Below are 26,399 nucleotides of genomic sequence, written 5' to 3'. Positions count from 1 at the left end.
TTATCACAAAAGTTCTCTTGGACAGAGCTGTTGGGGACCACTGAGCACTATTGTGGCAAATATTCTGAGGTTTGGCTGAGAATTTTAATTCCTTCGCAGGAGATTCTGATAGGTCTTGTAGTTGAAGCTTTTTTTCTCTGCGTTTTGTACCCGGAGGTGCACACAGTCTGTAGAAGAGCTTCTGGAAGTGTTGGCGGGTCCCCCCCTCCTGCGTTCTCTATTCGTTGTGGACCTGCCTAGTCAGAGAGGAAAGTTGAGGCACTGTAGGGGCGCGCACGCCCGCCTGGAGTCTGCAGTTGTTAGCATTTGGCTGTTTGTTTTACCACGTGTCTTCTGAGAAGGCTTTCTGTTTATGGTTTATTCACCGCAAACCTACCTTAAGGGACCCAGAACATGGGAGCTCCCAGACCCTCTGCAGTGTTCCCAGTTCCACTGGGAGTTAATCCCTGGGCCCCCGACTAGCTCCCCGCCCCCTGCCCGCGTCCCCTACCCCGTCTGGACCTGCTGTGTAGCGTCCGCCCTGCGCTGGCATGGCCTCCACGACACGGTCTGTCGCTGCTTGTCTCCCCTGGCCACCTCTGTGCAGGGCCAGGGAGAAGTCCCAGGTCCCGCTGATTGCCGGCACTCATGGGCTAGGGCTATGTGCACGTCCCGCTGTGCGTGCTTGGACAAAGGATGGGCTGAACTTCCCTACCCAGTTCTGGAAGCTGACCCACTGCCCCCAACCTCCCAGCAGCTTCTCAGAGGCGAGTGTGAATAACCGTGTGCTCTGGATCTCCTCGCAGGTGGAGCTGGAGGTCACGTTGCCTGGAGAAGGAAAGGACCGCATCTTCAAGGTGTCCATCAAGTGGGTGTCCTGTGTGAGCTTACAGGCGTTACACGATGCACTTTCGGGGCGGCTGCCCAGCGTCCCCTTTGAGACGATCCAGGCCCTGGATGTGGTCATGAGGCATTTGCCATCCATGAGGTAAGGACCAAGGAAGCAGGAGCGTCTGCTTCTGACCCTGACCGTTCCCTGGAGGTCAGGAAATCTCTGTCCAAGGATGAGTGGATTTTTGGAGTCAGGGAGGTGATGGTCATGGATTTCTATGGTGAAAATTATAGCACTACTAACATGAAACGTTTTTAATATAAAAATCAGTCACCGGGGGCGCCTCCCTGGCTCAATCAGTAGAGGATGTGACTCTTGATACCAGGATTGTGAGCTCGAATCCCATGTTGGCCAGACATTACTTTAAAAAAATAAAAAGGAAAGAAAAAGTCATCTCCAGAATTCTCAGACTAGCACAAAAAGATGGCCTGCCCGTCTTCGTGCACACTGGGGATTAGTGTTCACTTGCCCAACACTGTGAGCCCCGCTCCGTGTCTCTGTGGCCTTCACGCATGGGACTCGTAACAGTAGGGTGATGCTCCCAGTGCCCCCCGATGGAGCCCCCACCGCCCGGAGGACACAGGCTGCGGAGGATGCCGGATGCTTCAGCCCATTGCTTTATTCCACATGGACGCCGGGACGGCTCGTGATTTCCCAGGTGTTGCACTAATTCCTTGTGTGACGGCCTCGTACAGGCCAGGCCACCTTGCCACATGCAGGCGCCTCGGGGTTCTGACCTGGGACACCTGCTCCTTCCAGGAGGGCGGCACCTGGTAGGGCCTCAGGGCTGTTGGGGTGAACCAGCGATGGGAGAGGGGCCTCCAGGCTGACCCCTCCCAGTAGGGGCAGAGCTCTAGGATTTGAAGGGCAGTGGGGCTTCCGTTGTCCCTCTGTGGGCGTGAGAGCACATGCTCCGAAGTGCCCCGTTGGATTTTCCCGGGACCCTGGTGTTCTCAGTTTCTAGGCCTGGGTGGGGGTGGCCTCATTCCCGGCCAGCTGGCACTCGTGGCGGGGAGCTTCCCCCAGGCCCCGGGGGATCATCCGTTACTGCTTGGAACTTGTGTTGGGAGGAAGGCAGGTGGATGCCAGAGAAAAAAATCTAGAAGGGTAGTTGCCAAAATGTTGAATACTTTTCAAATGAGCGGCAGAAATTACTGCGATTTTTGTTTCCTGGGTTCTTTTGAATTAATCACCATGTTACTATTACAATCAGGAGAAAAGTCTATTTTCACTTAGGAAAAATAATAGAGAAAGTGGCGGGATCAACATGTGTAAGGGGGAGAGAGATGGGACCGTGTCCGCAGTCCGGTTGTCGGCGCAGCCCATAGGGTGGACGACTCAACCCCTGAAGGACGCATCCTTAGTGATGACACGTCCCAGGTGACCAGGCACCGTTGGTGCTGCTGCCTCGAGAGCGTGTCCGCCTCCCTCACGTGACCTCTTGCCCCCGCACATGTGGGCACCCAGCCCCTAGGAGGTGTGCGAGGGTCCTCACACAGCGACCTGACCACCCCGCTCGTGAGGCCGGGCTCCTCCCGTCTCCCTCCGCGTATTGGGAGCCTGTCCTGCTGCATGAGACAGGGAGTGGACACCTGGGTGCCGCGTCTCTGCACACTCCTTGGCAAAGCAGCCAGGCTCCCTGGGGCCTGGGGCTGGTTCAGTCCAGCCGCCTCGGCCTGATTGTGGTTGACACTCGGCAGGTGCCCCTTCTGCCTGTGCCTGCACACACAGCACCCCTGTTCTAGGAAGGGGTGAAGCGCCATGCTCAGATAAGTCCTGGAGGATGAGCGTTAAAGCAGAGGGGAGGGGAGGGGTGTCAGACACCCGAGCTGAAGCCGACAACACCCCGTGCGCCCCAGGCCCTGCTCAGCCAGAGCCCGTGTGTGGCATCCAGAGGCACGGTGGGTGGGTGGCCGTGACTCCATAAGGACAGAAACGGCAGACTTGTTGGTGTGAGTCTTGGCCTGCATCACTGTTGCCGTGAGCGGCAGACCTGGAGTCAGCCCCACGGACACGGGGTCTCTTGTTTCAGGTACACCCCTGTGGGCCGCTCCTTCTTTACCGCGTCCGAGGGCTGCTCCAACCCCCTTGGCGGGGGCCGGGAAGTGTGGTTTGGCTTCCATCAGTCCGTCCGACCTTCTCTTTGGAAGATGATGTTGAATATTGATGGTGAGCGCAGCCCCAGTCTTTGTCGTGGGGCAGGGGCGGGGAGCACCCACGTGGCCCGTCCAGACGTGGCCTCTCACACCTGCTGCTGAGGTTCGGGGCACTGGGACGGGCCTGCATCCCTGACTCCTTCCCCGGTGCTGCTGCCCATCCCACCAGGCAGGGCCTGCCCTCAGTCTCCCCTTTTCCTTTTGTGGCCTGGTTGGTAGGACTGGGGGTTCGGGGCCAGCCTGGGGTGTGGTCTGCTGGCTGGTCGCCAGACTTGGGGTGGCCTGTCCTCCTGGGAGACTCAGTGTCAGATCACACAAGGGAACAAATACACCAGGAGACAGAAAGCCCGAGGCGATGGCTGTTGTGATCTGGCGGGTTTCACCTTAAGGCTAATTTTATTCTCAGAGGGGAGCTTGATCTTTGGGCTCCACCAACTGCATCCAGTTGGCCCTGAGCGGAAGGGGTCTCAGACGGCCTCCTCTGGCTCCGTCCTACCCGTAGGGCCTGCAGGTGGTCCCCAGGGGCCAGGCGGCCAGCCTGGAGGAGGCACCGTCGGGCACACATCATGCTTTTGCTTTTCTCTTTCCCATCTACAGTCTCAGCAACTGCATTTTATAAGGCACAGCCAGTAATCGAGTTTGTTTGTGAAGTTTTGGATTTTAAAAGTATTGAAGAACAACAGAAACCTCTGACAGATTCCCAAAGGGTAAAGTTTACCAAAGAAATCAAAGGTGGGTAAACAAACTGCCTTGCACGTCGGGCTGAGGTCCTTTCCCCTGCGCTGGGGCTCCTGGCAGGGGTGCGAGGGGGGAGAGTGATTAGCCATCGGATGAATTTAGCACAGAGATGAACTAAGCCCATTTCACAGAGCAGGATTAGTCATGTTCTAAATAAACGGCTTTCCACGTAGGGTGAGGAGCAGGTCACTGACCGGTGATGTCCAAGTCACTGGACTCGAGGACCAGAGAGCAGCAGGGTGGTTATAATCCACACCTCATGCCGTTCTGGAATGGGGAGCATGCTTTCATGCCTTGTCACGTGGCCCTCACAACCCTGGCAGTGTCCGGACCCACCGGGCCCAGTTTCCACTCAAGGAGACGCGGCCTGAGTGCAGTGGCCTGGCCCGGGCCTGTCCGCCCAACCGCGCAGAATTGGCTGGCACCTGTCGCCCGCGCCGCGAGCCACGCCCCCCCGGCACCTGTCCTCTCGGAGGGCTCTTTAAAGGCCATCAGAAGTGCCCGTTGCTAAAGATAACCCTGGAGGAAGCACAGAGTCTCAGCTGAGCCAACAGTCTCTTTTATCTTTAAGAACAGTGTCCAGCCTCTGGCCTTGGCATTTCTGGAGCAGAAGGGGCGTCCCTGTGGGTGAGATGGGCCCAGAGGTCCCCCCTTCATGGCGAGTGCAGCCCTGCAGCTGCTCCAGGACACCCTCCGCTTGGGTCTGACACCGGTGACAGCCGGTGCGGGGAAGTGGGGCCTACGCCCCAGGCCCGGTGGGCCTTGACACTGAACTCGGCTGCTCTGTGTTGCCAGGTCTAAAGGTGGAGATAACGCACTGCGGGCAGATGAAGAGGAAGTACCGCGTCTGCAACGTGACCCGGCGGCCCGCCAGTCACCAAACGTAAACGGCCTTAGTCCCCCACTCAGATCAGTTCTGGCGCTCACTGTCGCTCTGAGGTTCAGACTCTAGAGCAGTGACCCTTCTGTTAAGAATTCATTTCATTGTGGTTAAAAATTCTAGAGCTATACCTCTGGCTCAGTAGAGCCAAACCCACACCTAAAGAAATAAAGTAATGAAATTATATCCCGTGGGGTGGGAAGGGGTTGGTGGCTCCCTGTCGATTTTCCTTCCTGAATTTTACAGGTGAGAGAGGAACGTTTTTGTTTGTTCTTCAACCCTCAGGGCTGAGCAGGGACCAGTGGGCACAGCCCACCACAGGGACGGCTAGTGTCCTTATTTGTCCCCAGTTCCTTACACATGCTGTAGACACCTGCGATCTGGGACTATTGCCTATTCTATGCATATAGGTATTTTTTATTTCTCAACTCCAGAGATAATATGCAAGTTCACGAACTGCGTACCTGGAGGGCGTGATTTGGTTCTGACCCCCTCGAACGTGCTTGGACGTTAGCCCCCCACACCCCGCCACCACCTTCTTCGGCGTTCGCGGACGGGCCCCTGCAAGCGGCCCTGCTGAGCCGGCACCGGCCCACTGCCCGTCCCCGGGGGCGCCGCAGAGCTCCTGGCCTGAGCCCCGTCTCCGCTTCCCTAGGTTCCCGCTCCAGCAGGAGAGCGGGCAGACGGTGGAGTGCACAGTGGCCCAGTACTTCAAGGACAGGCACAAGCTGGTTCTGCGCTACCCCCACCTCCCATGTTTACAAGTCGGACAGGAGCAGAAACACACCTACCTTCCCCTCGAGGCAAGTGTCATGTCCCGTCCCCGCTGCCTGGGGCTGGCGGGAGGGCCCCGGCGGGCACCCCTCACACCCACCTCCCCGTGAATGAACCGGTGGGACTCCCGTGGGACTCCCGTGGGACTCCCGTGCCGATCGGGGACGCACCCGTTGTGCCCAGCAGTCAGGCCCCTTGCTCGAGGGGGAGGATGCACAGAAAAGCTACGATTCCTTCACCTTGCCGGGGAAAGATTAAATGCTAAACGGAGACCCAAGTTTTAACTCTTTGCTGCGAGTGCCTTAAACTCTGGACGGGTCCAGTTACCCAGACATCCGGCTGGTTCGGCTGCGCCCTGGTCCGGAAGGCCGGCCTCCTCCCCAGCAGCGGCAGCCTCCTGGTCCCATGCTGTGAGGTTCCCAGCTCGGGTTGGTGCCAGGCCAGGCCCATCTAGGAGGGCCTCCTGTCGCTGGCAGATTTCAGGGCAGCCACCACGGGGTCTGCGAGGCGCATCACCCTTTGTGGCTACGAGACGGCAGCGTCACAGGTGGAGCCAGGGCACCAGCCCCACGCCCAGCTCAGACCCGTGCCCGGCTCCCAGCACGGGGGCTGACGCCCTGTCTGCGTCTCTTCCTAGGTCTGTAACATAGTAGCAGGACAGAGATGTATCAAAAAGCTGACCGACAATCAGACCTCAACCATGATCAGAGCGACTGCCAGGTCAGCGCCGGATCGGCAAGAAGAGATTAGCAAGCTGGTGAGCACCGCGCTCGCAGGGCCAGGCCGGGGCTGGGGACGCCACGGGGAATGCAGTACCTGCTGCCGGGCCAGGGAGCCCCTGAGGCTTTGGACGGACACGGCTTATTTTTTCTTTCCTTTTCAAGATGCGAAGTGCAAGTTTTAACACAGATCCGTATGTTCGTGAATTTGGAATTATGGTCAAGGACGAGATGACAGACGTGACCGGGCGGGTCCTCCAGCCACCCTCCATCCTCTATGGGGGCAGGGTACGTGCACAGCAGGGCCCGGGGGGCATGCGTGGGTGTCTGCCAGACAATGGTGGAGCAGCGGCTTTTGAACCCAGGTCAGAACCATCGCCAAGTGTAGACCATGGTCGAAGTGAGGGATTCTTGCCACCGTAGTTGGCAGGCGTTAGGGGCCTCAGGAAGCACGGAGTTGCTGGGCCGCTGGAGGATTTTCAGCATTACCCTTTATCTTTTCAAAGGGTGATTTTTATTATCCCATTAAAACCTAGAAAGCAGTGTTCTTTGTGTGATGGGTACTCTGCTCGTGATGAATTATTTTCCGGGAGCTCGTACTGCTTTTCTATTTTTTAAACTTTGGTTTTGGGAGTATCTGGTGGCAAACAGAGCTGTTAGTCCCTCAGGTTTTTGTTCATTTGTTTTCACTCATGTAATGCCTGGCTTCAGCGCATAATAACGCCGTACCGTCCGTTGAGCCCTGCAGAGCTCCTGAGAAGGGCCCTCACATACTCCTCAGGGCTCCCCAGACGCAGAGCGCGGTGCTGCTGGATGGGCAGCTGGTCCTCAGGACCTGTAGCAAAACTAGTTTTGTTTGCAGGGTTTTTCCCTTTCTCATTGTAACGTGTAAGTTCTGCTTTTTAAAATGTTCCAAAATTACAAAAGGTAGAAGGAATTACAGGAGCAGAGGGCACCTGGCTGGCTCGCTCGGGAGAGCGTGCGACTCCGAATGTCAGGTCACGAGTTTGAGCCCCATGTTGAGCGTGGAGCCTACTTACAAAACAACCGCGACGAAGCAGAGGGTTACAGGAAGAAGTCTCAGTTGCTCTCCCAGGAAGGGCCCGGTGTTCCCTTTATCCTTTGTAAAGCTGTCCAGGGATGATTCACATGTTTTCACCCCTTCCACTGCAAATAGTAACATTAAATACACTTCTTTTAACTCAAAACCGTCACTTAGAGCACATGGAGGTCTTGGAGATGGCTCTGCATGTATGTGACGCATGGCTTGTTCTTTTGGACTCTTACCATGTGGTGTTCTGCATGGGGGGGAGGGGGGTGTCCCTGTCCTGGCCCCCATCCCCCAAAGGATGGCTTCTGAGCAAGGCCTCCTGGCTCTTTCTCAGCTCACTTGTGCACCTGCTATGTCCAGATGCTATGCAAACATAACACCTTTTAAACCCTTCTTACAACACTAGGAGGAAGAGTGTGTGATTCCCTTTCACGAGCAAGTGGAGAGATGGCTAGAAATAGAGGCTTACGTGGCCCTTACGTGGTCAAACCGAGATCACAGATCTGGTGTTTATTTTCACTGCCTCTGCTTATATCTGTTTCAACTTTATGCCTTTTAATAGATAACAGGAATAGTCTGTCTTGTAATCTATTCTTGCAAAAATATTAGAATTATAAGGCATTGAAATTTTATAGTTTTTCTAAATGAGCACAGTTTTCCAGATCTTTGAAACATTTTAATGAGAGCAAACACTTTCCATCTACTCCACTCGTTGTCTGTTGTTGGAGCAAACCGTGAAATGTCCCCCCAGGGGATGTTTAACAGTGCCTGGAGGCTGGTTCTGGTGCCGTGGACTGCTAGCATCCCGCAGTGCATAGGACAGTCCAGATGTCAGTAGAGCTGCGGTTGAGAAACACGTGTCATGAGAGCCCGTGTCTGTTAAAACTGTGTGTGTGTGTGTGTGTGTGTGTGTGTGTGTGTGTTTACTAAAGTCTGCAATACCAGACCGCTGGTCAGCTGTCTCCTACAGAAGTCTGTCTCAAGTGGCAGCAGGGCAATAGTTATAAAAATATAGGAAAGAAAAGCGTTTATTTTTAAAAGGTTTGGTTTTTACAAATAGACTTGTATTACTTTTGTAAATAAAAAAAAGTTTTCCACTAAAAACACTTCTGCAGCTGAATAACAGGAACTCAGGTACAGCTCTGTCCTCTGGTGGTGCCCCCAGGCCTAGAGCCCTGCCTCCCTCCCCCAGCCCTCCCCGATGGCCCCTGTGCCCCGGAATCACTTGAAGGGAGTTCAGAGCTTCTTCGGGTGCCAGTGCTGAGGTCTGGTCCTTTCTGGCTCAGAAATGGCAAGCCCCAGTGGATGCGCCCCTTGCTGTCTTTACCAGTGGGAGCAGCTTCCATCCTTAAACAGCCGCATGCGGTGGCATGTGGGGTGGGGGGGCCCTAGCTGGTCCGTCTGCTCCCCGGCCCGGGACTGGGAAGGAGCACCTTGACTTCTCTTCCCCTCCTGCCTGCCTGTGTGGTGATGGAGGAGGCAGAGTAGATGAGAGCGTGTTCTGACCCAGGAAAGCCCTCCTATAGCAACACGAGGCCCTGGCGTTCCTCGGGGCTGCCCCTGAGGTTGTGTGGACTTCTGGGCCTCTCTGCTCTCCTGGCCTCTATCCACCCCTCCCTCCACCGTCCATCCATCCGTCCCTCCTCTCCTGTCCAGCTCTTCGTCTGTCCATCCGTCCGTTATCTCCAGCCCACTTGCACTGCTGGGCAGGCCGGAGATGGGAGGCTGCACAGAGGCTCAGTTCTCAGCCTCAGGAGCACCATGTGGTCGGAGGACCAGCAGCCATAGGGAAAGTAACAGCATCGGCGGTGGGGACATGTTTCCCATTTTCCCTCACCCTAAGTTTCTTGCCATTTGCAGAATAAAGCGATTGCCACCCCTGTCCAGGGCGTGTGGGACATGAGGAACAAGCAGTTTCACACAGGCATTGAGATCAAGGTGTGGGCCATTGCGTGCTTCGCCCCCCAGCGTCAGTGTACAGAAGTCCACCTGAAGTAAGGCCACCGGGGTCAGGCGCGCCTGGCTTTGGGCGGGATGGGGGGCAGGGGGGAGGGACAGCCGGCAGGGGGGTGCGAGGCCGGCAGGGACGTGGACTTAGTGCCGTTGCCGAGCTTGGTGGCCTTTCCCTGGCAGGGAGCACTGGCCCAGGACACGTGGGCCGCCTCAAGGCTGCTTCTACTTCTCAGACTCATTGGTGGAGGGAGTGTGGAAAAGTGATGGAGATTATATAAGAGATAAAACAGTAAACAAGTAAATTTGAAAATTTTATGCAAAAGAAAAAGTTATATTCAGTGAACTCAACTTACTTTGAAGAAAACACGTTGGCCTCGTGCTTCTGCATCACCCTGGTGTGGCCCAGGCAGCAGACCCCTTTGAAAGTAGCACCAAAAATATGCAGTTTCGTCGGTCGTTTTTTTTTTTTTTTTAACATATTTTTATTTAAATTCAGTTCGTCAACATATGCAGTATAACATCCAGGGCTCATCCCATCAAGATAATTTCATGTCTTTATTTGAGAGAGAATGAGTGAGAGCACAAGCAGGGGAGCAGCAGGAGAGGCAGAGGCAGGCTCCCCCCTGAGCAGGGAGCCCGATGTGGGACTCCATCCCAGGATCCTAGGATCATGACCTGAGCCGAGGGCAGACGCCTATCTGAGCCACCCAGGTGCCCTTGTCGTTTGTGTTTTTGTGTCCAAAACACCAACAGTGGAAAGGAAGCTACTACTTCCCATCTGTCTTACGGGGAAGCAGGAGGGAACTCAGAGCCTGAGAGGCAGAGCTGGTTAACATGCTGGTGAAGGCCGCCTCTGAGAAGCTGGGGCTCAAAGTCACCGAGAGCAGACGTCAAGGGGTGAAAGGCTGTCGGGGCTACTTGTCCCCGCTGCCGGCAGCGTGAGCTGGCCGCACAGAGCAGCTTAGGAAGCCAAGGCGGCTGCAGCTGAACCCCAGGTACCTCTTCCCCGTGTTGTGGCCTCAGCCCTGCGGTGAATTCACACATAGGTGTAAATGCGGATGCACACGCATGCACACGTCTCTAAGCACATCGACGTATAGGAGGATGAACACTCACGCCACTGGATCGAGTGTCCTTATCCTTAACTGTCGAAGGCGACGTTATTTTTACTTCTGGGCTTAAAATAGAAGCTGTTGCCCTGTGTGTGCCCCCCGCCCGGGGTGGGGGTGGCCTCTCCAGGCCTGCCGGGGCAGCTGCTGGTGTTACCCTGGCTGTGGCCGATCCTGCTCTCTCCCACGGCTGTGTCGCCCAAGTCCAAGCGGTTCAAGAATAATGGGGGCGAGTCCAAGGGGACTGTGGGTTGGTGGCTTCCCTCTCTCTGACAGTGTTTGGCGCTGACGAGGTCCTGCGTCTTGCCCCAGGACCCAGGTGCTGGTCGGGCCTGCCGAGTGGGTGGCAGCCGCACCAGCCCCTACAGCTGGGAGTGGCTTTTTAGGAACCCGCATGTACGTGTAGCATATACCTCTGCCTTGAGTTAACACATAGAAATGGCTCTGTCCAGGTCTGACCCTTGGATTCGGACACCAGTGGAAGTGGCTTGGGTTGGGCTGTTAAAGCTGTGCCCTTCCCCTGGGGTCCCTGGTTGGGGTGGATTCTTGGGCGCCCGCCATGCGTTCAAGCCTGATGAGCTTTCTCCTTCAGATCCTTCACGGAGCAGCTCAGAAAGATCTCGAGGGACGCTGGGATGCCCATCCAGGGCCAGCCGTGCTTCTGTAAATATGCCCAGGGGGCGGATAGCGTGGAGCCCATGTTCAGGCACCTGAAGAATACGTATGCTGGCCTTCAGCTGGTGGTGGTCATCCTGCCTGGCAAAACCCCCGTTTACGGTAGGCCTTCACTCTCGGGGTCCCCGGGTGTTTGGTGCAGCCCGGCTCCTTGGTGTTTTTGCCACACTGAGGGATGCCTGTGCTTGCCCCATTCATGAGCTAAGAAGGACGAGGGACGTTCTGACAACTGCCAGGCAAGTGCCGAGGGCCGCCCGCATCAGCGCTGAGACCACTTCCTGGAGGCCAGCATGTGCGTGGTTATTTTATTCCACCCCACTCGATGTTGGCCGGGTGGAGGAATGCCCCTTCGGTGCACATGCAGTGATCACCGGGGGCCGCTGTCCAGGTGTGGCCATCTCTGTGCCCCCTTGGAGCTCTCTGGAAGGTGATCAGAGTCTTCACGCCAGCAGGGCAGTTGTGCATCCATTCAGCTGAAACTTAGCCAGCCCCTGTGATGAGAGTTCAAAGAGCAGCCCCCCATCCAAGGGACCCCAGGGCGGTGGGGGTGGCGGACAGGTGACTCCAGGACAGGTGAGGGGGGAGGGGTTGCTGTTGGACAGCTGTGGGAAGTCTGCGGGACCCAAAGGTGCCCAGCAGAGGTGGCGTCAGGATGAGAACCTCTGGCATGTGGGGGCCGTGACGCTCAGGTGGTGTCACCAACTGGACCCTCAGATCGAATTAGATACATAAAAGCCGTGCATCTCTCCTCCAAGCTACGTATCCAAGAACGCAGATGACACCATCGGTGTTTCCATCCACAAGTCACCCGTTCCCACAGCACTGCCCAGGGAGCTGACCATGGCTCCGTGCAAGAATCCAGAAACTGAGGGGTGTGGGCCTCGATAGCTCTTTCACGTCGGCTTTGCATGTGCTGTGAATTTCGAGGATGCCAGCGTCTCTATTTTTAACAACCCAAGCTTTTGCTCGTAACCCTGAGCACTGCGATAGAAGGCAGCGTTCTAGGCGGGAGCGCCAGCCCCTGAGCCAGGCTGGCTCTGCCCATACGGCTCTGCAGCCCCTAAAGCTCCTGAAAGGGTCCTCACCCCGCCGAGCCATGAGCCCTGCTCCACAGCCTCCTGGCGAGGTGACGCCAGCCTGGACAGGGCCGCAGCCAGAACTCCAGCCCCAGGGCCTGGCCACCCCCCACCTGCCGGTCCCCCTCTTCCCAGGCGTGGCCTCACGTGGGGCTGGGCGGGGAAGCCGGCCCCAGTGCTGTGGTTGCAATTACGAGGGGGGCCCCTGCGGTTTGGGGTGGGGGTCCTGGGGGGCGCTAAGGAAGAGGCGCCAGTAAGAGCTGCCAACGTGGGCGTCTTTCATGCTCCACAGCCGAGGTGAAGCGCGTGGGAGACACGGTGCTGGGGATGGCCACGCAGTGTGTGCAGATGAAGAACGTGCAGAGGACCACCCCGCAGACCCTGTCCAACCTCTGCTTGAAGATCAATGTCAAACTGGGAGGCGTGAACAACATCCTGCTGCCCCAGGGGAGGTAAGGCCAGCCCCCCTGCCGTGTGTGTGCCCGGTGACAGCAGGGTCCCTGTGGGATGGGGGCAGCGCACACATGGGCGTCGGGCTGCCTGCACCAAGCAATGTCCTGGATGCAGCAGAAACTGGAAGTAAGACACAGGTTCAGCTGCTCGGAGTCTGGGGGTCAGGGGGCATCCAGGGGTCACTGAGTGCCATGGCTGGGTTCCCTGAGTGCGGGGAGGCCAGAGAAGGGCCCAGGGGTCCTGAAACATGAAAGCTGGCAGCTGTGCCGTGAAAGGAGTGAGTGACTGGGACATGAGCCTCCCTAGTCAGAGCTCCCGTCCTGGAGCAACACACGTCACTGCCGTGAAGGCTGGAGCAGCCCTCCCGGGCTGGCGGTGGCTGCCCCTGATGTGGTCGGTGCTGGGAACAGAGCCCTTGGGGAAGGCTCCACGGAAGAGCACACCATTGGCAGATCGCAGGCCAGGGTCAGGGTCGGGGGCTGGCGGCGCGGGGGTGGGGCAGGACTCCGGGCTCCCCCAGGACCTCTTGGCTGGGCATGTGGCCCTGGTGCTCAAGGGAAGGCCAGGATCAGCTTCTAGGCCTCCTGAGGGTTGGCCGGCCGGTGCCTGCTGCAGCAGGGAGAGGGTCTCCATGACAACAGATACTGTCGTGTGGTTCTTTCTGAAGAATCTTGGCCTTCGCGTTAGCATGTGAACGGCAAACGTGGGTAAACACAGGTTATTTGACACACTCACCCCTCCATGAGCCAGACTGCCCTTGGCGAGATGAGGCGCTCATGCGGATGGCAGGCCCTCGTTGCTGCTCCTGTGTGTTTGGGGAGAGGCACCAGGCGGCACCAGCTGTGTGCACAGCCCTCCACGCTCCCCTGGTGCCCGTGCGGGCACACGTGGGCCAGCATCTGGGTCAGCTCCGGGCCTCGTGGAAGCACACAGGTTCTGATGAGCACGCCTGGATCGGGACCCAAGCACTGACCGTCCTAGCAAGTCTACAAGCGATACTGCCCCTGGGGGCCACACCCGAAGAACACCCGGGTCACACTGCTGGGCGGAGTTAGGCTGCTGTGCAGTAAAGTGGAAAGAACCTGAGTTTAGAGCGGACAGTCTTGAACTTGAGGGCTGGATCCGCGAGGCGAGGTTGACTTGCTCAGGTCGTGGGAATATGTGAGGACCTGTCAAGAGCAGGTGGCGAACTCAGGGTGCCATTCACTCAGCAGGCTCTGTGTTGAGTGCCTACTGTGTGCAGGAGTGTGCCACAGCAGGGAGCACAGCGCCCAGCGTCCCAGCCCTCTAGTGGGGGGACCCAGACACATGAGAAGCAGTGACATCACCAGAGGGACAGGAGCTCAGGAGGGTGAGGAACTGGGGTTTATGTGGTGACAGTCTCCATGGAGAAGGTGGCCTTGGGCAGATGGCAGGCCCGAGGGTGCAGGCGTGTGGGATGCCGGTGGAAAGGGTGTTCCAGACTCAGGCCACGGTTTGAGCAAGGACTCTGGGTGGGGGCCTGCCAGGACGGCTGGGGATTTTAGCGAAGGACCCAGGGGTGGAGGGCTGCTGGCAGGGGCCTGGGGCTCGCTCTGGGCAGGATGCAGCGCTGGAGGCTCCTCTCCTGAAAGGCTGCTCCAGCTCTGGGTGGATCGGGACCCAGGGGCACCTGTGTTGTCTCGGGAGGGGTGCTGGCAGTGGGGGCGGGGCGGGTGCCCAGAGATCGTGTTTAGAAGATGGCACTGCAGGGCCTGCTGACAGGTTGGGTTTGGGCTGTGAGTGAGAGAGGAAGGGGGTCCACGGCTCTCCCTCCGCAGAGCCTCTGCAGACTTAGCACTAGAGGTGGGGGCTGCGGCATCGTGCTGGAGGAACGTCACGGGTGGGCAAGCGGGAACCGGGATCTGGTAACCGGGATGTGTGTTTAGGGGTCCCCAGCAGAGGGGTGGTATTGAAAGCCACAAGACTGGTTAGATCCGGATCCCCCAGCGCAGGGTATAGACAGGATGGATGCCCACCAAGCATGCTGCCCTGGGAGTTCGGGGTTAAAGAGTTGTGGAGAGGGGGAGCCGGGCGGGTCCTGGGTGTCCTGGGTCTCCTGTGTCGGGTGGTGCTGACAGACCTAGTGAGGAGGTCTGAGGCTCTGCTGTGTGGGGCGGGGCCTTGTCGCCATGGCAGCAGGCAGCAGGAAGGGGGGGCAGGTTGCTCTGAGGTGGTGAATGGGCCCCGCTAATTAGGAGCTTAGCCACAGGCAGGTGCTCCTCGTCAGAGGTGTGAGTCACAACCCGGGTGCAGATGCTCCCTGGAGTAGGAGCCCCGGGCAGGGGCGCAGCATGGCGGGCTGCTTGCCAGGGCCCCGTGTCCGTGCTGGGGAGGCGAGATCGGGGCCGCCCCCGAGGCCTGCCTTACGGAGAGGGGCGGGTGGGCCATGGTGAGCAGGTGGGGGTGGGGACACCCCAGCGAAGAGCTCCCCAGGGGTGGTTGGAAACACGCTGGGGATCGAAGTCTTGCATATGTAATCATTTTGTTATAAATATGTGATTTTAACATATATAATTACAATATGTAAGATTACCGTGGAAGCGCTCAGCTGGGTACAAAATAGAATCCTCCCCGCCCGCAGCCCCAGCAGCCTGGGGTGCGGTGCTCCCCGGCTTCCATGGAAGCAGATCTCAGACGTCCTGTGGCCTCCTCAGCGAGGTGTTCTGGGTAGAACATCACAAGATCAGACGTTCTCTTGAAAACATAAGTGACGCTGGGGCCAGTGGGTTCGGGGTCCAGGCCTCAGACGCCCCGCTTCCCTCCGCAGGCCGCCCGTGTTCCAGCAACCCGTCATCTTCCTGGGGGCCGACGTCACTCACCCACCTGCCGGGGATGGGAAGAAGCCTTCCATTGCCGCCGTGAGTATCCGTGCTCCCCGCTGCGCCTCTCGAGGTGACGTCCGACCCTCTGTGGGACCCACAGCCTGGAGAGCTGCCTGTGGGAGGGCACACGGTCCCGTTGCGGCTCGTCGCTGGAGCAGCTGGTGAAAGAGTCTCGTAGAAAATAGGCGTTTGGAGGGGACTCCGCATATGGCTAAATGTGCCTGAGAAGTGATGAGGTCGCGCTGCCTGGGGCCCAGCCCAAGCAGCCCAGGTGTGGCAGCAGGGGAGAGGGCCTGTCCCACGGGTCCACCTGCAGCTCCTGGGGGGCCTGGGGGCTCGCTGCCCACTGGGGCAGACACTGCACAGGACTCGTGTGCCACCTTCTTTATGCTGCACACCCCTTTTGGACATTTTCTATCTTTTATTATAAAACACTAAACGTAAAGCAGTCACACAGTCCAGTGGTAAAACGTAGGCCTTGCCCCAGTCCTGCCCATGAGTTGCGTCTGGGCTTCTGGGGAGGTGGGGGGTGGGGGGCAGCATCATGGCCTTTCACTCAGCAGGACCCGACAAGCACGTACTCAGAATAGTGTGGACCTGTAAATGTGGAATGCAGGCCGGGGTGCCCCTTGTACTTGTCTGACGGGACACCCCAGGGCTCTGTGGCCAAGGAGGCCAAGTGGAGGGAAGGAAGCATCGGGCTCAAGGTCTGTGGTCCCCAGCACACCAGGTGGGGACTGCCAGACCGACCTCTGGGCCATTGCGTGTTCTGTCATTTGCCACACAATCAGAGAATATTGGCATTTTCTGAGCACCCGCTCCACACCAAGCTCCGGGTGGGCTGCATAACTACACTGAGTTAGAATCTCGTGGGGTCTGAGTAGGTTCCCCACTGGAAACACGAAGTCCAGAAAGGCCAAGCTCAGTGACTCAAGAGAAGCAGCAGAAAACAGCTGAAGACTGGCCGAGGCTCAGTGTTGAGGCCTGAGCTGTGCAGGGTGACAGGGGCTGCTGCGCCCATCACACCCCTGCGCGGGGGCGGGGGGGGGGGTGCTTTGCTCGCTCATTCCCTCCATCGTGGCCACTCTAGAAAGAGAGATGCCAGCCACGTGTGTGGACAAGGCCACCACTGGGCAGGCTGGGGCTTCTCTCTGAGACACAGTGGACCCTGAGGTGTGGCCGGGCCCCCCAGGAGGTGCAGGCCTCCCCACAGGGCGTGCCTGGTGTCATTCAGGGCCGTGCTCCTTTATCACGTTAGCACTGCGCAGTGGGATCCCTCCTGCTTGTACCATAGGCAGCAATCCAGGTACGTCCGCTTCCTACCTGTGGTGCGGGCTTTACCTTGTTATGAATCTTTCAGCTCTTCCTTGTTGATTAGCTGAAAGAAGGCAGCAGGCCACTCCATGTAATCGTGTTTATCGTGCTCTTGTCATCTTGTCCTCTGGGCACCTCCGGTTGACTGCTTATGTGGCAGCTGACCGTTGGGGTGCTCTGCTGTTCCTGGGGCTCAGGGTCTTGGGGTGCATGCTGATCGACACGCAGCTTGTCTGGGTGAACGACGCACTTTGGAAGAACTAAGGGATCCTCAGATTGCTGTCTTGGGGCTGATGGAATTCAGTCCCATCTGGTCACAGGCCAAGTACAGGTTCAGACTAATTGCCCGCTTTTTATTAGGTGCTCTCAGCAAACTTTTTTCTTTGTGATGTATTTATAAACATCGTTGCCCACGTACCTAAAAGAAATGCAGAGGCAGCAGGTTCGCCTCCGACAAGCCACTGCCACTTCCCCGTGGTGTCAGGTTGGGGTGGAGACGTGTGTCCACCCCCGGCCCTTGTGCAGCACGCAGAGCAGGGGCTTCCAGAAGTCCCCACCATGCCCCCGCTCGTCCCGCAGGTCGTGGGCAGCATGGACGCGCACCCCAACCGCTACTGCGCCACCGTGCGGGTTCAGCAGCACCGGCAGGAGATCATCCAGGACCTGGCCACCATGGTCCGTGAGCTCCTCATCCAGTTCTACAAGTCCACGCGCTTCAAGCCCACGCGCATCATCTTCTACCGCGATGGCGTCTCCGAGGGCCAGTTTCAGCAGGTGGGTGCCTCACGGTTTGCTCTTTCTGTTCCCAGAAAGCCCTAGAGTCCCTCGTTTGTCCCGCACGGTAGCCTCCCAAGCTCCCCGACGGACACAGTGATGCAGTTTCAGTTCATTGGAAGGGGGGCTTGGGGAGAGGACGCCAGGCCGGCAGTGCCGAGGCAAGGATGGGGGCGTCGAATGTGGGTCCCACGGCTGGGTGCCCTTCCAGAGGCTTGGCTGTGGGGAATCTGTGGGTGGGGACCCCATTGTGTCGGGGGGTCACCTCCACGTGCAGTGTGAAAGGCAGGCTGCAGGGTGGAGACCACAGGCCTGGTGACAGCTATGGGGGGCCAGGAGGATGGCTGGGCGGGGGCCCCCAGATGTGATCTTGGGTGGTGTGTGGATCACGGGCAGGGGTGCCGTCAGAGACGGCGGCGGGGAGCAATGCGGCAGGGGAGCAGGTATGGGGAGATTGTTGCTGTGCTCTGCCTCCAAGCACCTGCCTTAGCTCCCTGTCACTGTGACCTGTGGTCGGTGCTGAATCCGTCCCAGAGCTCGGGAGGTGGATGCCCTGAATGTGTCTCCTCCGCATTGGGCCTAGCTAATTCCACCCCCGCATCCACCCACGCGGATCCATCCCAACGTGCTTCACTGGGAGACGTTAGCGGGAAAGGCAGAGGATGCAGGGCCCGTGTCCCCTCCTGGGGGAGAGCCACCCAGGCAGGAAGGCATCCTGAGAGCTGCGCTGCTGTGCTTCTGAGGCCCCAGGCTGCCTGACTAGGCAGAAGCAGGATGGCCTGGACCTTCCTGGTCCAGAGCGGAGCAGCAGCCAGTCCCCCAAGGCCCTCGGGTGGCATAGAGAACAGTCAACACTCCTGGCCAGGGCATCATTGAGCCCCTGCGGGAGGCAGGGCCGGTAGCTCCAGGTCCCCTCTTGGGTTCCCTTGGTTGAAAATGTTCCCCTCCTCTGGGGCCCCAGCCCTCTCAACACCTCCCACCCCCCAGCCATTCCTGCCGAGAAGGGTCTGTGCCTTTCTGTGTTTATCGCTTTGGCGACGTACTCCACGTCTTATGGAAACCCCACAGCTGGCGTCTCAACCCAGAACCCAAGATACTTTGGAAACACCATAACATGATATTTAATTAGGACATTGGTTAAAAATCCGAGGTGTGTGGTCCCTGTGCTCGCCTCGTCACAGCGTGATAGCTGTCTGCCTCTTTCTCTGTGACACGGACAGGGTACTTGTGTGCCAAGCACTCTACGTTACCTTAGTTTTCACAACAGGCCTGCAAGGTAGGATGCTCCCATTTTAAAAGAAAAAAATAAATAAATAAATACCCTGGGCATCGGAGAGGGTCATGGCTTTTTCCCAAAGCCACACGGCCTGCATGGCGGTAGGGCTAGGGTTGGAGCTCAGGTCTGACTCTTAAGCCAGTGTTCATGCCACGAGGTTCTTTTCCTCCTCTCTGGTATAGAAAACAAGCCGTTGAATGGATTTCCTCAATGTGTGTGTCTCGTATTGGGTCTCATTACTCCTGTGTACTGTGGGTGCCATTTATTGAGCACTTAGAACATTCCAGAAACCGTGCTGAGCAATTTTAGGCATTATCTAATTTAAACCATTTAACTATGAAACCTGGGTCTCATCTGCTCAATTATATAAATGAAAAAACAAATACAGAAAGGCAGAGTCACACAGCTAATAACCAGCTAGTGGAGCCAGAAGACTGATCTGCAAGTATTTGTCCAATAGCCTATGTTATTAAGGGATTTATTTTAAGGTAGAAAGAGGCTGTAAAAACGAAATAATCCTTAAGTGTGTCTTTTCTTTCCCTTAGGTTCTCCACCATGAGTTACTGGCCATTCGCGAGGCATGTATTAAGCTAGAAAAAGACTACCAGCCAGGGATCACTTTCATAGTGGTACAGAAAAGGCACCACACGCGGCTCTTCTGCACCGACAAGAACGAGAGGGTGAGGCTCGGAGGCTGAAGGAGGGGCCGGAGGTCGGCCCTGGGCTGGGGCCGTGAGGACGCGGGTCCCTGCTCGGCCCTCGCCTGGAGCCGCGCTGCAGAGGTGCCGGTGCCAGCTCTGCTGCTGTCCTGGGGCTCGTGGGAGACCCTGTCCTCCGAGGGGCTGTCTCCACAAAGCCCCAGCCGTAGGCGCTGGAGACGGGCCCTCCTCGGTCTGGTGCGACATTGGACCCTTACGTCCCACGGGCTGGGACAGGACCGGGCGGGAGATACCATGGGTCCAGTAAAGTGATCGCCAGAGAGCTGGCTCTGGAAGAGGCCACGGCACCCCTGGCAGTGGGCACAGTAGGTGGGATTCAGTAAACTGGGGACCCTCGGGGGAGGCTGGAGTGCTGAGGGCGGCTCCGGGGAGCTGGTCCCGGGCGTCCCAGAATAAGAATGAGCAGGAGGGAGAAGCAAGGTTTATAGATGTAGCTGCTGAGAAAGCCCCACAGTTGAAAGGTAGGAATCTTCACATAAAAGTAGTTTCCAACAGGATAAATAAGCATAAACCTCCACTCAGACACCTGTCCCCACCTGCCCAGCGTCAGGTAGCTGCCCAGACGAGGGACGCTCCCAGAAGGGGGAGAGACCTGGAGAACCAGCAGCCCCCCAACTGCTCATTAGCCCCAGCGCGAGAAAGCACAGCAAGGGAGAAACGCTGCTTGTCTAGTTGGAACACAAAACACAGCTTGCTAGTGAGAGGAAGGGATACTTCGTCCCGGCCACAGGGATGACCCAGCAGGAAGATCTGACAGCCATGGGCTTGGATGTTACCTAATGCAGTGACCTAAAAATACAGCGTAGCGAAAAAGTAGCAATTCCAGGAGAAACTGATAAATCTACCATCAAAGAGGTATTTCAGCACACCACTGTCAGAAACTGGAGCGGACACACCTGAGTAAAAGCTAGAAGTTGGAAGAGCGAAATGGCCAGGCCAGATGAGTTAGAGTCCAGCCATTCATGTCGAGTTCACGTGCACGGCTTACGAAAATTGCCTTGTACGTGGTCACAAAGAGCTCCCGGGAGATTTCCAACCCGCAGTATTGGGCAAACCACGTTTTGTTTTAAAATTTTATTTATTTATCCAGGAGAGACACAGAGAGAGAGAGAGAGGCAGAGACACAGGCAGAGGGAGAAGTAGGCCCCATGCAGGGAGCCCGATGAGGGACCTGATCCCGGGTCTCCAGGATCAAATGGCCGTGGGACGAAGGCAGGAGCTAAACTGCTGAGCCACCCAGGCATCCCTGTTTTGTTTTTTTAATCATACAATTAAATTTTAAATCAGCAGTAGCACTAAAAAGACATTTAAGAAAGCCTGAAATTTTAAATTCACTTCCAAGTAGCACATGCATTAAACATGCAAAGGGAATAAAAATTACAAAGTAATCAGAACTGAAGAAAAACAAGAGAATCTCATTTCAGACTTTATGCAGTGTAGCTGAAGCAGTTCTTGAAGAGAATAGACTTAGATACATCCGTGGGAAAATAAGGAAGAGAACCATCAAGTGCCCTAATGTGCAGCAAGAACAGAAGAGGCAGGAGGGAAGGCTCCCTCCCTGCCCAGCCCCCCCCCCCCCCCCCCCCCCCCCCCCCCCGACCACTGCCACCACCACCCCACCCCACCCCCATCTGGAGTCACCGGGCTCAAAGTCACTTGTTCCTACCCAGCCCCTCCCAGCCCCTCCCGAAATGTGAGATAATGAAGGAAAAGATGAAGAAGAGGAGCATATTAACACAAACAAAATCTGCTTCTTTGAAGATGGATAAATTTAGCAAGAGTCAACAAGGGGGAAAAAAAGGTTACTTGTAACAATATTAAGAGCAAAAAGAGAACCGTGACCCCAGAGGGGGGATGTGTTTCTCCAGGCTTTACACTGATAGATACATTAGAAAAGTCAGAAGAAATAGATACAAACAGTTGTTTGTGGAATCACATAAATTACTGAGACCAGCTCCTGCAGGATAATCCAGTCATTGTTTCCCAAAGGCATCAGGCCCAGAGAGTTTTACAGGCAACTTTGGCCAAACCTTCAAGAAGACATGATCTTTTCCTTTTTTAAAAAGATTTTATTTATTCATGAGAGACACAGAGAGAGAGGCAGAGGGAGAAGCAGGCTCCCTGTGAGGAGCTCAATGCAGGACTTGATCCCAGGACCCTGGAATCAGTACCTGAGCCAAAGGCACATGCTCAACCACTGAACTACCCAGGCATCCCAAGAAGACATGATCTTAAAGTGTGGCAGAGAATGGGAATAAAAGAGGAAACTACTTAGCTTTTTTTATGAAGCTTATCTAGATTTTTTTCTATAGACCAGTTTTATAAAACCTTCAAAGGATAATCTTAAGCAAAATTTTTCAGAAAATGGGAAATGTCAGGGTGGGACTCAAAGTTATCCTGATAATAACAAGTTTTGACAAGGATGTGGGCGTTGTGACACAGTCAGGAGCACAGAGTCTGGAGCCAGACAGCCTGGCTGTGCACCCCTCAGCATCCAGGCTGCATAACCACAGGTGTCAGCCCCCCTAGAACACCTTCCTCGGGATGTCAGGAAGGTTAGCTGAGCTAACACACTAAGCTCTTGGCATTGTCCTTGGCATAGGGCAAAAGCATTATTATGAAGACTCTCCCACACTTTCAATGGAGTGGAGACTAATAAGTCACCTTGGATGGCATTTGGTAATTCTAGCCCTGGAGAAACCCACCTGCCTATGTAGAAGGACACATGTATAAGAATATTTATTGCACCATTGTTTCTTTTATTTTTTTAAGATTTTATTTATTCTTGAAAGGCACAGAAGGAGAGAGGCAGAGACGTAGGCAGAGGGAGAAGCAGGCTCCCTGTGAGCAGCCCAATGCGGGACTCAATCCCAGGACCCCGGGATCACACCCTGAGCTGAAAGAAGATGCTCAACCACTGAGCCACCCAGGAGTCCCCCCCCCCCTTTTTTTTAAGCTTTTGCAGTATTGTTTTTGATAGCAAAAACTTTATCTGCTAACAGGAGAAGAGGTTGTGATGTGTTCATATACTGACATGCTACACGGCAATGAATATGATAGACTGTGTGTATCACATGAATACATCTCAAAATTGTAAATATTGAGCAAAACCGCAGGTAGCAGAACATATGTGACACACGTACACAACTTTAAAACCTGGGAAGTAACACCAGGTAGTGCTAAGGGAAACTTAAAAATGCAGTGAAAAATAAAAGCATATGTAGGAATGATAAAGTCTAAATCTGAGACTGCAACATAGGAGGGAAGCAGAGGGAGGCACTATTTTCAAATCGTTTACTTAAAAAAAAATCAGAAGGTGTGAAAAAGGTTGGCAAGAAGTAAAATACACACCCAAAGGGGCACAGGGGTTATACCGGGGATTCTCTCTTTTGTTTGTGTTTGAAAATTGTATAACTAAAAAACTAGTGATTTACTAAAAATAGGTTGGGCTCTAGAGCTTTGGCGTTGTTGCTCCCCAGTGGTAGTAGCGGGGCGTCTGCTGGCTTTGTCATCCTAGAATGTGAGCCTAGAGTGAAGTGGTTGGATATAATTCGCAGTCCTAGTCTGTACCCCTGCTTCTCCGATGGTCTCTAAGGGAAAAGCATGCCCTCTTGGGTGGTGGTGATGAAGCCACCCACAAGGCGCAAGAGCTCCTGACAGCTTTCAGGGTTTTCTAGCTTTTGTGCCTTGAACAGCAGGTGTGTTTGTGCACAGCTGATGACCTGTCAGGTGTCCATCGTGCATGGTTTTAGATTTGTGTGTCGGTGACCTCAGCAGTCATGGGGAGTTCTTCAAGCGTTACACACAGATTCTCAGTGAAGGGCAGACAACTACGATTCTCTTCTGGGCCTTGACGAGATGGGGAAAATAGCCCCAGCCGTCATGGGACAGGAACTTACTTACTTCTAGTAGTTAGTGTTTGTTAAATTTTATCTTAGTTCTGTAGCGCTGAGCAAATGCATTAGCTGGTGTAGACTGCGAAATCGGGCAGCCTGCGATCAGGAAGGGCCAGCAGCGGAACGCAGTGTGGGTGAGGCGGAATTGCTAGCTTTACCTTGCTGCCCCGTGTCTAATGGGCTCCTGTGTTGCCGAAGGTCGGGAAAAGTGGAAACATTCCAGCAGGCACAACTGTGGACACGAAAATCACCCACCCGACCGAGTTTGACTTCTACCTGTGTAGTCACGCTGGCATCCAGGTAAGGACGGTGGGGGGGCCCTCCGCACGTTCTCGGTGTCTCCGAACACAGACCCCAGCGGGCACTGGGGGCACACTAGGGGAACCAGGGCTGGGGCCCCAGCCTGTCCCCAAGGCACTTGGGCAGGTGGCCAGTGAACAGGTGCGGCTTGGGACCGTGGGTGCTGAGGAGCAGGGACCCACTGGTGTGCTGTGGTCGGGGTTCCCATTTTAGATGAGATGAAGTCAGAAGTAGCTGGGGCAGAGGCCAGGTGCGCTGGTGAGGTGCAAGAGGTGTCCCATGTGCCTGGAGCCCGGTGACCAGCGAGCTAGCAGAGATGTGAGCGGTGACAGGGCCCCTGGGGCTGCTACGAGAAGGGCAGCAGGTGACGGAGGTGCTGACTCAGGGTCCACTCCTTCCCACTTCGTGGGCCGCAGCCTTGTCCCCGGCCACACGCCTTTGTAGGACGTACAGGGAAGGTCTCTGTCGGTGAGGGGCCCACAGTGTTTTGTCCTTAGGAGTCGTCCCACTGTGTTCTCTGTACGGAGGTTGCATAGCCCACCGTGACCAAAGCGTGGCTTTTCTCAGCAGTGCCCTCGCGTAGGTGAGTTCTGGATTTCTCACTCTCACATTGACTCCTCTGATCCTCTGATCTGCTTTTAGGGAACAAGCAGGCCTTCCCACTATCACGTGCTTTGGGATGACAATCGTTTCTCTTCCGATGAGCTGCAGATTCTCACCTACCAGCTGTGTCACACCTATGTGCGCTGCACACGCTCCGTGTCCATCCCGGCGCCAGCATACTATGCCCACCTGGTGGCCTTCCGGGCCAGGTACCACCTGGTGGACAAAGAACATGACAGGTGAGTGGCATGCCTTTCAAACTGGCTGGGGTCATGGCAGGGGGCACTTCTGTAACACGCTTTGGCAAGCTCCGTGTTCAGACCGGGAAGCAGTGGGGCCCCTGTGGCTGGAGCCGACTGTGACACAGACACCCGGAGGCCAGCACTGACACTGCCGCCCAGTAGCCGCATGGCCACCACCCCAGACATCTAGTGCATAGTCTTACCTAGTTACCCGCACGCTGCCTCGTGGTGCATTAAAGGCTGCACACTCTCTCTCTCCTCCCATCCCCGCAGTGCCGAAGGAAGCCATACCTCCGGGCAGAGTAATGGACGAGACCATCAAGCGTTGGCAAAGGCAGTCCAGGTTCATCAGGACACGCTGCGCACCATGTACTTTGCTTGACGTGTTTTAGTGTTTACGATTGTGTACCGAGTTGGATTCACATGAGACCAGCTACACTCAGACCAACAGATGCCCAGCCCTTCCGTGACAGCCAGCATCGAACATGAGACGTCATTGATTTTAGTAGATTCTCCATTTTCCAGAATGCCTTCCGTCCCAGATTTCAAACTTGGATTTTGAACTGCAGACCTGTATGAGACCCCATTGTCGTAGGAAATATGGTTTGCCAAAATCTATAAGCTGCTTATTAAAAATAGAGTCCCGTGTTTCCTAAAAATCTCCTAAAACCAGTCTATGAACTCAGGGCTTTAAAACATTTTTAATTTATTTGGTCATTCAATTTACTTGTTTTTAACACATGATTCTCTATGAAATTGGTGGGCTCAAACTAGCTGTGAACGTTCTCAGAGAGTGAAAGCAACGCAGATCGTGGCTGTGGTTTTAAAGCCTTGAGCATTCTGAGGTGGTCACTAAAGTTTTATGTCAGAGTGATACTAGTGTGCTCCTGACAGGGCTGACGCAAGCTCTTCAGGACCTCGGGCAGGTGGCCCGCCGAGGCGCCCATGGGTGTCTTGTCCTGCCATTGCCTGCCTTTCACTCAGCTTGAAATAAGGAGCGGGGGCAGAGGATGGGCCATGTGTGTTTACAACATTTATAGGTCCAGAGAGATTGGCAGACAAGTGCCATTTTAATAAAAATTTATTTAAAAAAAAAAAAAGAAAAAAGACAATATGCCGACAGTCTAATCATAAGATTTGTCCTATAGGACTGTGACATTTATTTTCCAAAGTTTCTAAAGAATACGGGTCTGTGGTGATAAATACAGTACAATCCTTTTTCACTGTTATGTCTTTAATGTAAGAGAAAAAATATATATATCTGGTTTGCAGTATTAATGTGATAGATAGATGCTGTTTTTTCATTTTATTGACTTCGGGGTGCTTATTGTGATCTGTTTCGCATATCAAGAGTGTTCTGGAGACTGGACCACCTCCTGTGGTTCTCAGTGCTTACATACAGGAGTATGCAATTGAGTCAATGTGACCGCCACCCGCCTCCCCCCCGCGTAGATTGCGTAGCCTGTACCTTCGGGGGGACCGAGCGCAGGCCCGGCGGCCGCTCACCACCACCCCACGTCCTGCCCCCTGTGCATTGCTCGGCCGATTAAGCACAAATGGAATGTATTTATTCTTCCATTCCCGGGAAACAAGTCCGTGTGTCCGAGTGTCCCTCTCTCTGTCCGGTTCTGTTAGACGAGTTCCGTAGGACCTATGCACTGAAGCGCGCAGAGAGCCGTGGGCGGAGGCGCCCCGTGGGCACGGGCCCGGCGAGCCCTGCCCTCGGTGGACGCCGCGCCAGCAGAAGAGCCTTGCATCCTGGGCCCTGCGTGTGGGTTTGCCCAGCTAGAAACCATTGCACTAAGCATGATAACCATGGACAACTTGAAAAGGGTAACAGCAGACAACTCTGTTTGTGCTAAGTGGGCTGTTTGTCCTTTTGGACAATTTAAAAAGGAAAAAAAAAATCAAATCCACTTTCAGTGTAGAGATTCAGGGGAGGAGACGGGCCTTCCCCTAGTGCTGCTTTGTGCTCTG

General features: G+C 55.6%; 1 protein-coding gene across 3 annotated transcripts in view; it reads left to right on the top strand.

Moving 5' to 3' along the window:
• Positions 1–25,726, top strand: part of AGO2 (argonaute RISC catalytic component 2) — a 100,782-nt gene extending 75,056 nt beyond the window's left edge. For all 3 annotated transcript variants that reach the window (XM_038555605.1, XM_038555606.1, XM_038555607.1), the window contains 16 exons: positions 786–967; positions 2,904–3,040; positions 3,625–3,759; positions 4,561–4,648; positions 5,301–5,448; positions 6,057–6,176; positions 6,304–6,426; positions 9,050–9,183; positions 10,844–11,028; positions 12,295–12,454; positions 15,244–15,334; positions 17,192–17,386; positions 19,208–19,342; positions 23,476–23,577; positions 24,220–24,419; positions 24,696–25,726. In XM_038555605.1, coding sequence (XP_038411533.1) covers positions 786–967; positions 2,904–3,040; positions 3,625–3,759; positions 4,561–4,648; positions 5,301–5,448; positions 6,057–6,176; positions 6,304–6,426; positions 9,050–9,183; positions 10,844–11,028; positions 12,295–12,454; positions 15,244–15,334; positions 17,192–17,386; positions 19,208–19,342; positions 23,476–23,577; positions 24,220–24,419; positions 24,696–24,804 — 2,244 coding nt within the window. In that variant the 3' untranslated portion in view covers positions 24,805–25,726. The remainder of the gene's footprint in view (positions 1–785; positions 968–2,903; positions 3,041–3,624; positions 3,760–4,560; positions 4,649–5,300; positions 5,449–6,056; positions 6,177–6,303; positions 6,427–9,049; positions 9,184–10,843; positions 11,029–12,294; positions 12,455–15,243; positions 15,335–17,191; positions 17,387–19,207; positions 19,343–23,475; positions 23,578–24,219; positions 24,420–24,695) is intronic.
• The last annotated feature ends 673 nt before the right edge of the window (positions 25,727–26,399 follow it).

The sequence above is a fragment of the Canis lupus genome, chromosome 13 (genome assembly GCF_011100685.1).
Source record: "Canis lupus familiaris isolate Mischka breed German Shepherd chromosome 13, alternate assembly UU_Cfam_GSD_1.0, whole genome shotgun sequence".
Lineage (NCBI taxonomy): Eukaryota > Metazoa > Chordata > Mammalia > Carnivora > Canidae > Canis > Canis lupus.
The sequence above is the reverse complement of the archived record's forward strand: the minus strand, read 5'-3'. Positions and strand labels throughout refer to the sequence as shown.